Source organism: Mytilus trossulus, chromosome 2 (assembly GCF_036588685.1).
Source record: "Mytilus trossulus isolate FHL-02 chromosome 2, PNRI_Mtr1.1.1.hap1, whole genome shotgun sequence".
NCBI lineage: Eukaryota > Metazoa > Mollusca > Bivalvia > Mytilida > Mytilidae > Mytilus > Mytilus trossulus.
In genome coordinates, this window is record NC_086374.1 from 12,115,917 (window position 1) to 12,135,465 (window position 19,549).

The 19,549-nt window shown below is 32.2% G+C and overlaps 1 protein-coding gene across 1 annotated transcript; it reads left to right on the plus strand.

Annotated features, from left to right (window-relative positions):
• Positions 1-911: 911 nt before the first annotated feature.
• Positions 912-18,011, plus strand: LOC134706505 (zonadhesin-like). Its single transcript, XM_063565512.1, has 16 exons — positions 912-1,016; positions 1,768-1,869; positions 3,278-3,327; positions 4,340-4,531; positions 5,442-5,633; positions 5,827-6,018; positions 7,391-7,582; positions 8,333-8,577; positions 9,353-9,663; positions 10,977-11,278; positions 11,838-12,037; positions 12,242-12,434; positions 13,696-13,935; positions 15,862-16,098; positions 17,418-17,651; positions 17,929-18,011. Coding segments are annotated over exons 1-16 (2,949 nt in total). The 5' UTR covers positions 912-951; the 3' UTR covers positions 17,931-18,011.
• Positions 18,012-19,549: the final 1,538 nt, after the last annotated feature.

The following is a 19,549-nucleotide window of genomic DNA, read 5'->3' on the forward strand; positions in this document are numbered from 1 at the left end:
CATAACATCCTTGGCATGACAATTCTTAGAACCAGTATTGTGAAAATAATTGTATAAAATTCTTGATTGCATGCTTGTTACGTAAACTCCTCACTGTATTATATATCTCCAGGGTTTGTCGTTGATGGAATATGTTCGTTGTTGTTCTGTTGTTTGCATGTTGTGGCGACTATTATATTACTTTTATTTTTTTGTGCGTGATGTATGTTCTTACATTTGTCTGTTCTGTATTTCTGTCACATTTCAGCGATATTTGTTTAGATTGTTAGGAAGCTGGAGGTTGGCTAGCCCTTTAATCCATTTCAATCACAATTTATTTTCAAATGTCCTGTTCCAAGTCAGGAATATAACAGTTGTTATCAAATAGTTCGTTTTAATGTATGTTAGCTTTTTTTGTTGTTGTTACACATCAGTCTTCCTGTTGTTTATTTGTTTTTCTCTTATAGTTGAGGTTTATTTTGTTCCCAGATTTGTTTTCCCTTGATCGATTTGTGACCTGTGAATCCCGGTTTACTACTGTGGCTTTTGTCATTCAAAAACATAGACGTTTCTATGAATCTTAAATCCTGATTTTTTTTTATCTGATAGTTACAATTTTGTTTATCAAATTAAATCGAGCTGCCCTAAACATTTGATATAGTACAGATAAGGGTCAATTGTTATTATAGATGATAATTAAATCAAAATATGATATATATAAAAACTTAATATGTTCAATAAAAAATGCAAATAGGAATATCTAGAAAAAGAGCAAAGTTTCATATGAAGTAATACAATATATATTGATGACGATGTTTTGATTTTTCCCCGTATGATTTGACCTATAACTGACATAATGATTTAAGTGTGTTTAATTTCAGACCCCATATGTCACATTAAAATGTGTCCGTTTCATATAAAAATGCTTGACCATTATGATTTTGCAATTAACGTCTCTTGGTTACAAAGAGAATGGGACAGGTAGCGGTTGCACTTGTAGCATCGTTTATAGCTGTTTATGTGAAGTTTACTGAAGGGTAAGTCTATCTCTGCACGGACATATACTCATAGGTTATATACCTCATCGACTCTGAAAATTGTTATTGTAACTGTAGTCAAATAAGACTTTTAAGTTTTGTTAACATTATAACAACATATATAAAAAAGAAACTCGTAAACTATAATAAATGCATACGTTTTAAAGTTTTTACAATTCATAAGTATCTTTTGTTTTTTTTCCTGTTTTATGCATGATAGTTAGTGGCAATTACACATATGTTGTAAATTCTAGCATTACAGTTTACTTTTGGTATTAGTCAAAACGTGTAGGTAATATACATAGTAATAGCTAAGCTTTTCATTATTCATTTGTTATTACGAAACCGTATTTAACATTACTATTTTTATTTATACTACTTTTATAAATATTAAGAAGTTTGCTTCTTCTCTAAATAAGTATGCAGTGGTTAGTACTAAAAAGTTTTCATTTTGTATTTACGTACCCTATTTTGTTTTGTTTTACAGTAAGCATCAAACAACACTTAACGAGTAGGAGATATGGATACCGCACATAGTTTTTCTGTTTAAACATGCAATACGTATTTCATTAATTACTTGCAATTTTTGGGCAACTGCATTTCTCCGTTTCAGAGGTTGTCATGAAAACGTGCTATACAATCTAGTAAAATGTCGTTATTTATAAAAATGGTCTTTTATTCAGAATTCATTAAAATTTATATACGGCAGATAAGGTTTTTTTTAATCTATTTTTTTTTGCTTTTATTTTAGAGTATGCACCGGGTATTACTACGATACTTGTAGTTCATATGTTTATTATAAGGATAAATATACATCTGCTTGTGGATGGTGGGGTAGATGTACAAAATACAAGTAAGAATGTATAGCTTTAAAAATTATTTTGTAATCGAATAGTCTTGTACGTAATTCGGGAAAGTTTGAGCGATTCAACGACCTTCAGCTGATAAAACTGATTCGTAGTCAATTAAGATTAGAGTGAAACGCTCCTGTTACATGATGGATTTTATCTAATAACCTCCGTGTTGACGAGCAAGAAAACGAATTATTTAGACTACTCGGCCACCCAAATCCATTGAAACAACAACATTTTAATACTACCATTCTAACAATCTCTTGGATGAATTATTTTGCTTTATAAATTTAGAACAAACGGATTTTAGCAATCTTGATAAATCAGGTATTCAAGTTCTTGATATCATGTGTTAATCACAAAGCTTGAATTTTTTTTTAATAACACAAGTCGTTATTCATTAATGTGTTTCAAAGACTTTTATTGAACAATCAAATTCAAACACGTATATAATAAACTCATCATAAATACCAGGACTATTATTTTTATATATGCCAGACGCGCATTTCGTCTACAAAAGACTCATCAGTAACGCTCGATTCTAAAAAAGTTTAAAAGGCGCGAAAAAAAAAGAAGATATTTTATTAAGTGTGACATGAAACGGGAACAAAATACACATATGGTCGACTTATTTTTATAACTTTTACATTTATCATCGAAATTTAAAGAAAGCTACGCTTTAAAAATAAAGTAAAAACAGATACACTTTCATAATGAAATAATAGTGTGGTTAAGCATCCTCAAGAGGTAGTGGATTCGTAGACGGTAATCAAACACAAGTTAATCATGGTTTGCGAATCAACTGCTTCTCATATACTATCTTAAAGTAAGGATATGGATACTTATCTATGACGCTAAATATGTACAACCAAATACATGTATATATACTTGTGTTGGAAATCGACATATGTTCAAACGTTCCGAAATTTTTTTTTTATTGTTTAATATTCAAATGTTGAAGATTATCTTCCTTAAAAACAAATAATGTCAGCAATACCAAAATAACAAAAACATACACACAAAGAAGACACAAAGAAAACAAAACACAAGACATTTTGTTGGCATTCATGAATAGACATAAAATAAGTGCTATGTATGTGTCTCATTTCCCTATAGAACAGTGCTGCAAGTGATCAAATATTGCGGGTAGGAGTTGACAGACCGAAGTCTAATTATTATTTAAAAGTGTTCGCAAGTTTTAATCTTGAATACATATTCATTCATTTGAAAGTTAAACAAATTTGTAATTTAAAAGTTAAACAAATTTGTAATAACGAGGTTAACAGTTATATCATAACTGAACTCAAGTTAGAACAGTGGGTTAAAATTTGATATGCACAAAAGCATAGATGTGACACACATGTTAAATATGAAATGGTTAGATGAAACTGTATTTTCTTTATTATTCAGACAATCGGGGAAAGCAGAATACTACCAATGCCAAAAGAAATGTCCAACGGGTATGTTGACAATTTAAAACAAATTGAAACTCTGCAGTTATTAACTAATACTTCATATTAGGTTAAACTTATTATATATTGATTAAGTGATATACACAATATGCACACATTGAAATAATCATGGTGTTATTGTTGAATCACTAGTAATGCAAACTTTAACAATTATGAACAAAGTATCCAACTGGCAATTGTTTTCATCTTAATCATGCCATAATTTATTAGGCACATTGATGATACTTCTGAAATTAAGAAAAAAAATCGAACTCCGGAACCGAAATTAATACTATGGCAAGAAAACTGAAAACGAAGAAAAGACAAACAATAGTGTGCAAAACACAACATAGAAAAACAAAGACTAAGTAACAGAAATCCCACTAAAAATGATGTAAACTCGGGTGCTCCGGAAGGGTGAGCAGTTCCTGCTTCTCGTGCATCGCCCATCGTGTTGCTTATATAAGTTAAAATCCGATGATCAGTCAAAATCGGTATGTTCACCTTCAACTAAAAAAAATATTAAGAAAACATCTGGTGTCATCTGTGAATTAGATACTCCAAAAAGGGTCAACTAACTCGTGTAAGCGGCTGTCAAATATTCGAAAAGATGATTTCACCTTCTCCATTTGCAGATCTTTGTTCAATAACTTTCTTGTTAGCAGGAATTTTTCATGAGGTAACTCATGAAATGAAAAATCAAACTCTCCGTTTGGAATATTGTATCAAATGATTTATAAATACTCAATATGCAGGTGCTGCTAGAATGATGCTACATAGAATTGGAAATTTCAGAATTGTAAAACAAATTATCTGTATTTGTATTTGTTGTATTTGTTGTATTCTTTATTCAAAGTTCGATTCGATTGGATAGATGCGTTCAAAATAGTCACCAAATTTTGATTATCATTAGTGATAGGACATCGTATTTGGAGCACAACGTGTAGTTAAAGGGTAATGTTAGCTTCTTTTCATTCTTCCTAAGACGCTTCTGTATGGCATGTCTTTATTCTATTTCCAGTTCATGGTGGATGGAGTTCCTATGGTAACTGGGAAACATGGGGTAGTTGTTCAAAGACATGTGGAAGTGGTACACAGTCTTCACGGAGCCTGAGGTACTGTAATAATCCTTCACCGAAAAATGGCGGAAATGGTTGTTCTGGATCTAACAGTAAATCAAAAAGCAGATCATGTAATACAAACACATGTCCCAGTGAGTATTTGCAATAATACGGGTGTAATAATTCATGTCTTAACCGCACATACACGAAAACAGAATTTGATTGCAAGATTTTATTATTATTATTGTAAAAAAAAATCTTGCAATTATAAAATACAAAACCTCCAGATATTAGTCAACGAATTTTGTACGCAGGCTCTGGGTCCTACGCAGATTTTTTGAAAATATTTTGCGGGGGACTTTAAAATATTTGAAATTTTAGTATAAAAGTGTGGTTTGGTTTAAAATTGTATAACGTTGAAGATTGTTGTTAGTAATATCCAAAAAAATTGATAAGTTTCATTTCACATAACACTACTGAAGGAAAACGTTTTGATATCGGATTGATATCCGTTCCTCATATACATTTGACGTCATAAAAAAGTATAAATAGAAATAAAAGCCAATCGAAAATGTGGTTACAAATATACCGAACTCTGAGGAAAATTCAAAATGAAGAGTCCCTAATCAAATTGCAGAATAACAAGTGCTAATACATCTAACGAACGGGTAGTAACTGTCATACACCTGTCATACACCTGACGTGGAGCAGGCATTTTCTGATGTCGAAATCCATACAATGGGATATGTTTTGGCGTTTGCTTACTTTTTGGGCTCTACAAACAAAAAAAAACAAAATACGGAACCATTAAAAAAGAAATTCTTGGTAGAAATACGATTCATGTTCTGAAGCTGCGGTTCAGGGAAAATATCTAGGACAAAAATAAGAACTTGCAGTAAATCTTATGCGAAGGATGGTGTCAAGACGTCCACAGGAGAGTCCACAATGAAATCCTCACAGACATGCAATACAGAGATGTTTTGCTTTCGCTTAACTTTTTGATTTTTAACAAAATGAAGAAAATACGAAACCATAAGAAAAAAATGAATCGTTATCTTCCAGTAAATGGTCAATGGACTACATGGAATCTTTGGCCGAAGTATGGTCCCTGTTCTAGAAGTTGCGGTTCGGGAAAACAATCTAGAACAAGAACAAGAACTTGCAGCAAGCCTTACCCGAAATATGGTGGAAAGACATGTCAAGGAGAGTCAACTATGACTTCCTCACTGATATGCAATACAAATCCCTGTCCAGGTATGCCATTTTACTATTATATTCCCTGTACTTCACGTTTCGCATTCTTTTGAGTTATATAAATGTTTTTGTTAATATAAAAGACCAATTTCGACACAATTCAAACCTAGGATAACAGAAAAATGTAATTACTCGGTATATAAGCATGATGCTTTAGTAAAACAATACAATAGATCTTACTTGTATCATGTAGTTGATGGAATATGGGGAGCTTTCTCAAAATGGAGTGATTGGGGAAGTTGTTCTGTTACCTGTGGGCAAGGCCTGAAAACGAGATCTCGTTCAAGATCATGTGATAACCCTGAACCAAAATATGGTGGAATGTCATGTACGGGGAAATCAGTCACAGTTGATTCACAGCAGTGCACGGAAGTACATTGTCCAGGTATACTGACTTTTAAAATATATACATGTAATACAAAATAAATCGAAAATGTTATGGAATGGTCGTATTCAATGTGTAACTTTTACTTGAGTTTTGTTGTCAGACAAACTGTGGTTTTTGGTATTCCGTTTTACTAGGCAGGCTTACTGAAAGACCAATTTAACTTCTATACATGTTGATATACATGTCCTAAGTCAGAAACTTCGTTCGTGGTAGTCCTGAGTTATAACTTAATGTTTTGGCCTATTGGAAATTAAATGCTGTTGCATATCTATAAAACTAGTATAGTATTTCCTATATCAAACAAACGATGTGAAAAGTATGGAATATACACACATGGTCATGTACTTCTCTGGCTGTTTATGACGTCTTTACACTAAATCCATTGTATGTAGGATGTGTACGGATTGAGTGTCTAGTCTTAGAGGCATGATTTTTTTATTAGTTGTTAGTGGCTTTTAACTAGCTGTCAGATAACTGCGAGTACTCTCAGATCTGTTCATTGTGTCGTTTTGTGTCGGGATGTATAAGTACCCTGCCACTTCCACTTGTATTTTTTGTCTATCTGATGAGTTAAGCCCTTTTCAACTGATTTTTATAGTTCGTTTTTATGTTGTACTGTTATACCACTGTCCCAGGTTAGGGGAGGGTTGGGATCCCGCTAACATGTTTAACTCCGCCACATTATTTATGTATGTGCCTGTCCCAAGTCAGTTAGTTACTCGTTTGAATTGTTTTACATTGTTTTATCGGGGCCTTTTATAGCTGACTATGCGGTATGAGCTTTGCTCATTGTTGAAGGCCGTACGGTGACCTATAGTTGTTAACGTTTGTGTCATTTTGGTCTTTTGTGGATAGTTGTTTCATCGGAAATCATACCATATCTTCGTTTCTATATGATATGTTATGATTGGCAATGATACAGATATTCACCAAAAACCCAATGCACGTGGCTTTTCCGACGTTACAGCTTTGAGGTCAAACCAAAAAGCTATAACAAACGGTAATTTTATTTATTCACTTAAGTCTAGTAATATTTTCCTCATGGGTTTTATATTGAAGTCAAACAGTAAAACCCATACTTAAAATGGCATTTATTTAACTGTATGGTGTTCCTTTTTATCGATTGGTTGCTTGTTGGTTGAAAAAATATATGCTCTTATCCATAAACATTTTCTCTCCTTAGAAGTCTTTTTCAACCCGCTCTTTACCCTATTCGAATCAAAAGTAGGACATATACCTTGCGTTAATTGGGTAATTTGTTCTATTTATAAGAAGTGATGTATGGCATAATTCCATTTGAAAATTAGGAAACCACTTATAAATCATCAATAATATTTGAGATTAAAGCTTTATCGTTTGTTTGATTTAGTTGATGGTGGTTGGACAGATTACATGTCATGGTCGATATGGACGACCTGTTCAGAAACATGTGGGTTTGGTATAGAGAAAAGTTCTCGTACAAGGTTATGCCAACATCCGGCAGCTGCGTATGGTGGAAAACCTTGTGATGGTGAAAGCATAGAGGAAAGAATACAGCAGTGCAAAATAAAGGAATGTCCAGGTAACGTTTCGTTTTTTTTGTACTAAAAAGCCATCAGTAAATGAACACATATATCAATGCATTTAAATCTGTTTTGAAATATCTAAAACATTATTTTTGTCACACACGTTTTCTCAATGATTACATACTTGTTTAACAAAAAGTGTGTATACTTCGAGAGTATATCACAGTTTTGTTTTGATTATGTACAGCTTTGTGTATTGTTACTTTCCTTTTGAATGATAATTACCTAAACTGGATTAAACGTAGAAAAGAGTATCATATTCAGTGCATCTCTGGTAAGTTTATCCTTATTTTTAAAAACATATTTTATTAGTTATCACCTGTAACATCAACCCTAACTTTCCCAGTGCAGCAACTTAAGTGGAAAATGGGAAAGTGTAAATGAGAAAAGAAACCTAACCTCCGTTTTAGATAATTAATATCTTTCTTTATAATTATGGTCTATCTGTAAATGCATATATCATCCATATATAATCATTGAAACATATTCCGCCTTTTATTTGTATTTTATAAGAACTACCTGTATATATGAAGCTATATTTCGTTTTGACAACATTTCTTTCCGGTCTTTGGTTATTTCAATTCATTTCGGTATAATGACTTTTTTCCACGATCTACTCGTTAAAAAATATTTGATAAGAAATGTGTAGCTTATCCTTTTCATTGTGAGATATATAGTTTTCAAACATTTGTATTCAAATAAGCAAGCGTCTGGTCATTATTGTCATCACGTTTATTTTATCTAAGGTTACTGTGAATGTAGTACAGTTGGTGACACTCATTACAGAACGTTTGATGGACAATGGATAGATTTTATGGGCTCCTGTCATTATCTAATGGCCAAGACAGCTCCAGACGATATTGCGTGTCATGTTTCTGTCGTCGTCATTAATAAGGCAGCTAGTCAAACTTCAGAGCTTCCTTATACACGTACCATAGAATTTGCAACAAAAGACTACAAGATTCGTCTTCTTCCGGACAAAGTGGTTTTGGTAGATATGTTAACTTATGGTATTGCTTGAGACTCAAATTAAAACAAAGGGATACCTATTTGTGATTTTCCGTGCACTGTTTTTGTATTTCGTTGTCATACTCGTTATTCGTGTACTTATCGTACAATGTTATTATTGAGTACAAAGCCAATCAATACTGCTGTATTAACTCCTATTTCAAAGAACATTTAAATTGATCTTGTCAATGTCAAAAATTGTATATATGCGCGATTCGGATTTTACTTCCTTTTTCTGATGTGCAAACATTAGAAATTCTGGAGGACCAATAACTCTTGTACATCTTTAAAAGATTTCGGCTGTTCTGTGAAAGATTAAGCAGTAATACTGCGCCATTTAAACTACATTGTGGCAAATTATTAAAAAAAATCTAAAGATTATAATGTTGACCAACGTCTGAAAATATATTAACGTTTATAGATTCCCAAAATACTCGGTTTCTCGATAAAACTTATCCCTGATTTCGTACTGGGGTTCATACTTTAAAAACACAGCCAGAGGTTTGGCAGCATTGTGGGACACATGTCCGCAATTACCCAATCAGTACACATTGCTGTTGCACTGACAGATGTGAATTAAACAATCTGCTGTATAGTGTTACTTAATTGTATGCTCTCTTTTTTGCAATTGTTTTCCATTATGTCCGATGAGGTTGATATATGAAATGAACAACTTGTAGTTTGAATTTCCGCTTTCAAAATCCGATATTTAATATTTGCCTATTACACACAATTTATGTTGTTTGTACATTTTTCAGGTTAATGGTACCAAGGTCAGTTTACCATACAATACGAAAGACAATTCAGTTAAGATATTTGTAAGTGGACGGTATGTTCGGGTACAAACCAACTGTGACTTTATTTTAGAATGGGATGGGTCAAAGAATCTTGAACTTGCAGCACTTGACACCTTTGCAAAACACATGACAGGCTTATGTGGAGACTGTGATGGAGTCAGAAATGAAATTAATGCAAATAACGACAGTACCCCTACAGATGACCAGATGCAAATCGGAAGGATAGTTGAAAAATTTGCACTTACAGATGAAGCAAAAGAAATTGGTGACACGTAGGTTCTTTTAAATATGTATGATACGAACGTTAACTAGATATTTAACATTTGAATTATCTAACTGTTTCGTCTTTTTGTGGTTGAGAAAGGGGACAAGTGCGTAGTCCAATATTCTTTGTGTGTCATATGACACTTAAAGATCATATTAGTAGTTATGCCACTATTTTTTTAAAATTCAACTCGAATATTTAAATCTTCATCGACTTTGGAAGGAACCTCTATAAGTACTATTATTCATAAGTCAGAATAGTTTTACATTAAAAAAGAACCAAATAAAGGCAACAGTAGTATACCGCTGTTCAAAACTCATAAATCCATGGACAAAAAACAAAATCGGGGCAACAAACCAAAACCGAGGGAAACGCATTAAACATAAGAGGAGAACAACGACACAACACCGAAACGCAACAGCACACAGAAACGGACCAAGCAACAGACAATACAACACGAGAATAACAAATATAACATCAAAACCAAATACATGAATATGGGATAGACAAGTACCGTGCCACGTCTTATCTCAAAAATAAGAGAAAACAGAAACGACTCAACGTTAAAATGCAACACACACACAGAAACGAACAATATCATAACAATGGCCACCTTCCTGACTTGGTACAGGACACTTTTAAAGGGGAATAAAAGTGGTGGGTTGAACCTGGTTTTAAGGCATGCCAAACCTCGCACTTTAATGGCACAGTTAAATATAACATTGAAATGAAAACAAAATATAACAGGACTACAATACAAATAAAAAGCAGAACATATTAGACAAAGAAAAGCATGATTAATATATAACAAAAAGCATCAGGTTTAAAATTCAATACGCCAAAAACGCGTCTAGTCCACACGAGACTCACCAGTGACGAAAAAAAAACAAAATTGTACAGCACTGAAGATCAAAAGTTGAAAAGGTTTCGCAAATACGGCATTGTTTGTATGCCAAGGATAAGAACATTCATATTATATAAAACAATTCACACTATTGCAAACAGTAAATTTTAACAAATGAATATGAAAGAGATATACATAATGAAACTGAAGTAAAAACTAATTACAGAAAACTAAACCCGAATACATAACGCCCAGATATACAAGATCGAAAGTGAAAAAAGTACAAAGTTGTACAGCACTGAAGATCAAAAGTTGAAAAGGTTTTGCTAAATACGACATTGTATTATGCCCGGGATAAGAACACTATTATATAGAACGATTCATGCTATTGCAAACAGTGATGATTATAATTTGGAGCATGGCAATGAGAAAACGTTTGTATTTACCTGAATATGCATTTGCAAAACTTATTGTAGATGTGGTGTTTTGTCTGTAATACCGGCAACCACCAGTGCTATGAATGAAATTGCAAAAGCCCCAGAATATTGTGGACATCTGATTTTGAAAGAAAATGGTACCAGTCCTTTTCAAGAGTGTCTTGAAAGTGCAACTATACAAGCTGATAAACATTACAGCATGTGTGTTTCTGATGTATCACTACATTACAACACAAATAATAATAATTTGAACAAAGCAATCTGTGACAACCTGGAATCGTTTGCCCTTCGTTGTGCAGAGGAATCTATTGCAGTAAACTGGAGAAGTGATGCATTTTGTCGTAAGTTGAACAAACTTTAGAACGAAAATAATGTTCAGTAAATATCTCAGTAGTCCAACATTCTTTTCTTGATTTTCAAAAATGCTAAAAACCCATTCATTGGATAGCTAGAGGTGTATACATATATACAATAGTTTGTAGCTATATGACGAAATAAGACCCCCCCCAAAAAAAAAATAAATAACTAAGCTAAGATCAACTTTACCTGAGGGATGTAAACACAAGTTTCTTGTAATTTACTAATTAATGATGGGGAAATAAAAGAAGAAACAATTGTAAAAAAATTCAAAAAACATTTGACAAGTTGAACATGATTAACAAACAATCAAATTAGTATTGATGTTCTTAAACGTAAACTTTCTTATATAAAATGACATCATATGTTGATTTATTACACCAGCATAACCAATAAAAGAGTTCCAAATCAATTTGTAGCCATACTGAAAATGTGTATTGTCAAATTTCAGGCCAGAATTTGTGTTCTATGTCTGCCTGATTTAACTTTACTTTCGTATAGGACAAGTCAATATATTAGTTATCTAAGCATTTATTTCAATAGCTTTATCCTGTGGTATCAATGAAGTATACTCAGATCATGTGAGTGGCTGCCAATCTAACTGTGTCAACAGGGACAGTGATAAAACATGTGAATTACCATTCACTGAAGGTTGTGCTTGTGAAGAAGGATACATACTTAGTGGAAAAGAATGTGTTAAGTCTGAGGATTGTGGGTGCAGTAGTGATGTTGGGTATATTGGTGTAAGATTTTTAATGATAGTAAACGGTTTTTAATATATTAAAGATCATCAATAATTTTGTCTGTTTCATATAGAACGATTAAATGTTATTTTGGCAAGAGTTGAACATAAGTTCATTTAAACATTAATTGCAATCAATGATTTTTTTCAAAATCAAAATTAAGTGCTTCTGGGTCTGCGAAATTTGCTTTTGATTTTCTTGTAGCTTGGTGACGAAGTTTTATCAGCTGACTGTACAAAAAATTATAAATGTATCCGTATCAACGGAACAGGAACTCTTATTGAAGAAACCACATCTAAATGTCACGAGAATGCAGTTTGTCAGCCGAATGCTGAGGGAGATCTCTTATGTAGATGCAAACCTCAGTATGAAGGAGATGGAATCGTAGAATGTAAACGTAAGCTTAAAGGTTGAAAAAAGACAAAACAAATGATTTTGTTATGTTTTATAAAAAAATACATCGAAACAATCAAAACCAGTTGTAGTTTATGAACATTTGTTTTATTTGAACCTTTCGATTTCTTTCTCAAGTTTACGAATCAGGTGCACATTCCGACAAGTAATGTCGATTCGGTGTTGATCTGAACTCTTAAGGAAACGTTTGAGATCTAATACTACCTACAATAAATAACGATTTGCTACACATCTTCAAGAATCAGAACTATGCTTAAGGTAGATTTTTTTTTAAATTTTAAGTGATCGCACATTCTTATTACAGCAAATTTACATAAAACAATAACCGTACGATATATCTTGTCAGTAATTTGCCACTTTAGAATTTAAAGTACTATGAGTTATCTCATTGTCTTTACAAAAAAATGCAAATAACGTTACGTCATAGGTTTAATTTCCATTGTGTAATACTTTTTCAATCAATTACAACATCTTGGTGTACGGTTTTGAAAATCTTTCAAAATTGCATTAGATTCTTAAACAGCGCATAAAATAGTAAACTTATATCCCAAGTTAAAACAGTTTAACAGCAAGTCAAATGGAAATGCTAACATAACACAGTACAGAGTTTCTGCACCATATGCGCATTTCGGCAGTCTTTGTCTGCACAGTGATGATCGAGGTAAAAATATTTTCCAAAACCAAAACCTAATTGAATCGTTGAATAGTTCATATAACCAAAAAGGGACTAAAATTTACATTATCTAAATCTTAACCATATTGTCGTTGAAAGATTAATTTGTAGCAAGAAAAGCTTTCCCTTTCGTCGCACCAAGTCTGTTCCTTTCTTTTTTTTAGTTCAAGTAAATCCCTTAGCTTGCTTATCCCCAAATAGTATCTCATAATTGATCATCAATAAATTGGGGATGTCTGTTGTTTAGAGCACATTATGTGACTTAGTCACATTTTTAATTTAAATCTTCTGTTATTTGTCTTTTAAAAAAAAAGCGCAATTAATTTCATCACAATCAACATTGTACAGCAGAATTGTCTCTGATTTTTAAAATCTAAAAAAACTCATTTTATTAAAGTTTATTATCAGATATGTGTGAGTATAACCATTATTGCCACGAAGGTTTAGTTTTTCTCACGAATATCTAGAAATTTTTATCGGCATCTGTATGATTGTTAGTAAACATTAATGTGAATCATATAGACTATTTTATTTCTTAAAACCTGTAGATTTTACTCAAATTTCCTTCCAGCAAAAGAAAAAGACTGTACCTTGACAAAAGGTGGTTCAAATTACAAAGGCAAAACCAGTATTACAGAGTCCGGCATTGCCTGTCAAGCATGGGCAGTAAAAAGTCCCCACAAGCACAAATTTGACATTAAACTAAGTGACCAATCAAATTTCTGTAGAAATCCCGACGGTTCTGATAGACCTTGGTGTTACACGATAAAGAAGGAAAAGAGATGGGAATATTGTGACATCCCAAAATGTGGTACGTACGCCGAGGGTGCTTGTTTTACTTACATAAATACTTCAACTTAAGTTAAATTTGAATACAAATGATAAAAAATAATTTAATGGAATATCACAATTTCAGTACAGAGACAGAACTGTAAAAAAGTAAGTGAACTCAAAATTTATAAAGCTAAACCCATTTTCACATTGGCACACTTTTAGTTTAAATCACAGTGTTTCATTTTGGTCTCGTGTAGAGAGATTTCTCATTGGCAATCATACCACATTTTATAGCTACCTTTGACGATATGTAAAACTTCAAAAAACTATACTAATAAATTATATGTGGTCTCTTATAACTAATGATACTCATTGAGGTTTATGAGAAGCAGAATAATGGAAAATCCTGAAAAAACTATTTCTGGAAACACACCAATGAGTCAATGACTAACATACAGATTAAGGCATGACTCCTAAGTGTGTTCACTTCTCATTTTGTTCTTCAAGTAACCGTTTCACTTTATCTTTGGTAGTGTATTAGCCGTTTTACAAGTTTGTTTATCTTTCTAGCTTTTATCTCGTGTCTATGAAGTGTATGATATTTTTATTAGTACCTCTTTGTTTTCTTGTTTTTTTTATGGTAACTGTTATATCAACTATATAAAATTAATAATGTGTTTTTTCTGTCCCCAATGGCAGTTAATAATTTCATCAAGTACAATTTTGTCATGGCTACGAACGATGACAACCTTATATAACAATTTTAAAGATAAAACAAATAATGATAGCTTAACGCCCAGTGACAAATATTCCATGCATGTTTAGGACGGATAAAATAGGAATAAAGATCTGAAATGGAAGTATCTTTTTGCAGTCATTAGTGAACATTTTCGTCATAAAACTATACTATTATATCATACTTTTTAATTTGACTTCTTACTCCAACAGACATTAACGAATGCTAACTTGTACAAAAATACCGGTTAAGGTAACATTCAACTGTTGAAATCAATTGCACTCCCAAATGTGTTCACTTTTATATATTTTTATGCCCCACCTACCATAGTAGAGGGGCATTATGTTTTGTTGTCTGTCCGTCCGTCCGTCCGTTCGTTCGTTCGTTCGTTCGTCTGTTCGTCTGTTCGTCCATTCGTCCGTTCGTCCCGTTTCAAGTTAAAGTTTTTGGTCAGGGTAGTTTTTGGTGAAGTTGAAGTCCAATCAACTTTAAACTTAGAACACATGTTTTCCATGATATGATCTTCCCAATTTTAATGCCAAATTAAAATTTTGACCCTAATTTCACGGTCCACTGAACATAGAAAATGATAGTGTGAAGTTCAGGTTAAAGTTTTTGATCAAGGTAGTTTTTTTATGAAGATGAAGACCAATCAACTTTAAACTTAGTATACATGTTCCCCATGATATGGTCTTTCTAATTTTAATGCCAAATTAAAGTTTTGACCCCAATTTCATGGGGCATCTGTGTACTATGGACACATTCCTGTTTCTTCAAGTAACCACTAGTATTTTATCTAGTGTATATGATGTATATGATGTGTATGTTTTTTTCGATGTAAAACATTTTTATTTGTACCTCTGGATTTTCTTCTTTCTTAATGGTAACTGTTATATCAACTAGATAACAAAGTAACTATTAGTATTGTGTTTTTTTCTCTTTACTTCTTAAAGCACTGTTATATAGCAAATATTTCATCTAATGTCATTTAAAGTACAAACTGACAGTTAATAAATACATTAAGTTCAAACTTTCTCATTAATACAAACGATAAAAAAAAGTTCTCATGTTCGTTTTGTGATTCAATGCTGACTCCATTTCATTTATTTTAAGAGAGTAAGATCTGAGATGGTAGTATCTTGTTGCAGTCATTGATGGACATGTTTGTCATAAGAATATACTAATACTATGAACTCGTACTTTTTAATCTCACTTCATATTCTACAGACGTTAAAGAATGCAAACCTGACAAGAAAGGGACAGATTATGAAGGTCACAAGTCAATTACAACTTCTGGAATAGAATGTCAGACTTGGGAAGCATCTGAACCTCATAAACACAGATTTTCGAAGAAACTCGCTAAGGATAAAAACTACTGCCGTAACCCGGATGGATCTAAAGAGCCATGGTGTTATACATCTGATCCGAATAAACGTTGGGAATATTGTGACATTCCACTTTGTGGTAGGTATACCAACAATAACTTACCATGTAGAGGCAATATTGTATGGTTGATTAGACACTACTTTATCGTTATTTAACATTTACAACTTGTTTGTGACACAAGGATCCAAAACGAATTAAACAGTAATGAATTTTACTTTACTGGTCTGGGAATTCATCATCTTACTTGAATTGCTTCGACATTTATTTACAGAACAAATTTAAATTTGAGTGTTATTTAAACTGGACTGACCAGTCTGCATTGTTCTAATGACTTTTAGACTAATATGAAAAAGAAGATGTGGTATGATTGCCAATGAGACAACTCTCCACAAGAGACCAAAATTAGATAGAAATTAACAACTATAGGTCACTGTACGGCCTTTAAACATTGAGCAAAGCTCATACCGCATAGTCAGCTATTAAAGTCCCCGAAAGGACAATGATAAACAATTCAAAAGAGAAAACTAAAGGTCTTATTTATATATAAAAAATGAACGAAAAACAAATATATACCTCATAAACAAACGACAACAACTGAATTACAGGCTCCTGACTGGGGATAGGTAAATACATACAAAATGTGGCGCAGTCAAGGTGAGAATTTTTTTTTTTCGTTAATGCTGTTATAGGACCCAAAAAAGATAACTACGGCATGTGATACGGATTTTGCCATGTTTTATACGCTTTATCATGTGTTTTAACATGAGAGTATAAATATATATGAACTTCTTTCTGTCCCAAACACCTGATTAACTTCAGTTCTACTTTTGTCTTGTTTTAAAAGCTTAAAAAGAACTGCTCAATTAATCATCTGAAGCACCTTGGTTACCTTACAATTTGCGTGCTGTTGTTTTAAAAATATTTTGTGTATTGTATTTATTTGTGTGTTTTGTATGGTATTCATTGAGTTCTTTGAGACCCATTTTGAGGGAAAATATTTCTGAAGAAGCTTGCATAAATTCAAACGTAGTTCATGTAAAAATTTAAAAAAAAAGAAAAGGGGCTTTAATAAGGGTGTGATAAAGGGTATGATAAAGGGTGCACACCAAAGTTGCGCGATATGAATTTAACAGCAGGCTATTTATCAAATATTCAAAACTACTGTATTAACTACTAAATATATAATAAAGTACAGTATTAACTCCAAGTTAGTGAAGTACAGTTCAAAATAACACATTTACGCATTTTTCACGGTTTATGGAGTATGATAAAAATTGAGCTTTGTACTTTTAAGATTGATTCTAATTGCGTTCTATATTAAAAAAGGATTGAAATAACTATTTGTTGATACACTGTTTGATGGTTACTTTGTGATATGTTTTCTTTGGTAAATTTAGAGATAAAACAATGTAAAGATGATGATGGAGGATCTGATTACAATGGCCATCAGAATACAACTTTATCTGGTAAAATATGCCAAGCTTGGGGATCCCAGGAACCTCATCGTCATGGTATCAGTATATTAGCTGCAGAAATAAACTACTGTCGTAATCCGGATAACTCAAGCAAGCCTTGGTGTTACACACTTGAGAAGGAAACACGTTGGGAGTATTGTGATATTCCACTGTGCTGTAAGTATCTTCTTTATAATTTTCGAATTAAACGAACGCCAATATTAATAATCAGCTAATAGAAGCCATGTATTTTCTAAAGTCATTTTATAAGTAGTTTATTTATCTTTTAAAAGTTCTTTAAACTTTAACACATTATTAATCTGTTCAAGAAACCAGATGTTTTTGTTTAAATTATTGCCGTAAAATATTTTTTTTAAATTTTTTTTACAAATACATATAATTGGTGAAATTAATTGAAAATCATATTTATTGAAACACGCTTACTTCTTTTCAGGAATAGAGAAAATCCGGAACAGAACAAGAGTGAACTGAATCAAAAACTTATATATATATATATTAAACGTATTTGCAATCACATATTTCTTGAGTGTCATATATGCAACCCACTACTGATAAATACGTTGCTATTCATTTGCATATAACGACCTTATATAAAGAAATATGCTTCTTATTTTTGTCCGATTCTGGTTTGTCTGTATACTTTATAGGTTTTGTTTTACCTATGTAATATTCCTCACTTTTCCCTCACTCAATTAAATCACCATGCCCACCAATTAATTTTGAAAAACATTGTGACGCAATGATGTTAATTTGTCAAAACTGTTTGTAACATAGTAAGGTCAAAGGTATTTTCAGATTGATGACATAACACAAAACATTATCAATATGACTAGAACGTTTTCCTAATGAAAAAGCACAGAACCAAGCGCGAATACATAATACCTAAAACGGTACAAATTGTAATGAACCAGATTCACATTTTGACACTTGTTCACGAAGCCAAATTATTGGGAAGTTAAATACCTGATACAAAGGTTCAAGGGTTGATATATCAACATATACAAATGACCATGCACCATAAAAGGAGTCCGGTCGACTTAAGTGGCTAAGCATTAGACGTAGTAATGGTTGTTAATGACTTTTTCTTTCCAAATTCAGTAGGTGCCATCTATTTAGTACAAAACAAGTAAAAGTTTTATTATGATTATCTAAAATTAGACAAATAAAGGGTTAATTTATTGGTTTAATTATAATCATACCCTGAAATGTTTTTACTTGTATGTCCTCTATCTTGCTTTTATCTTTATGAAGAATGGTGTTTTTAGTATCGACACTATCATTGCAAGAATCCAAAATTACCCAAAATATTACTTCAACTAAAATATCCAAATTTACGGTAATATGTAATGACTGAAATGGACCAAATGATATGAAAGGTTCTTCTATGAGTCAAATTATTGATTTTAGAACGATACAACTACAAGAAAATCTGCTCTATTTATGGGTTTTAAAAAGATGTTGATGTTACTGTAACTATTAAATAAAGGCAACAGTAGTATACCGCTGTTCAAAATTCAAAAATCGAAAAACAAATCCGGGTTACAAACTAAAACTGAGGGAAACGTATTAAATTACATTATTCATACAGCGAAGACAGTGATGCTAATATTGCTCGCATTGTAAACATAATTTACATGAATACAAACATGTAAAGTAGTTTTAAAATAATAAATATTCTTGCTGTTAAGTATGCTAGTATATAAAAAACATCATTTTTTTATGTATACTGGCTAGATTAAAAAAATAATATGACGTTAAAAACTCACATTGTGACAACTGACTGTTCACTAGCAAAGTACTGAGAAAGTAAGCGTCTGGGCAAATGTTTTACAAGATTTTAACCTAGCTACAAAACCAAGTTCGATGTATCATTTCCTACACAAAGAAATGCCTGTACCAACTCAGAATCTTACAGTTTTTTTCCATTCGTTGCATATGTAAGGTTTTGATTTTCTGCCATTTGATAACGGAAGGAAATTCATTTCTGAATTTTCATTGTAGTTTGGTATTTTTGCTGTTTTCTTTTTTTTATACAGGTTTATATTGGTGTTGAT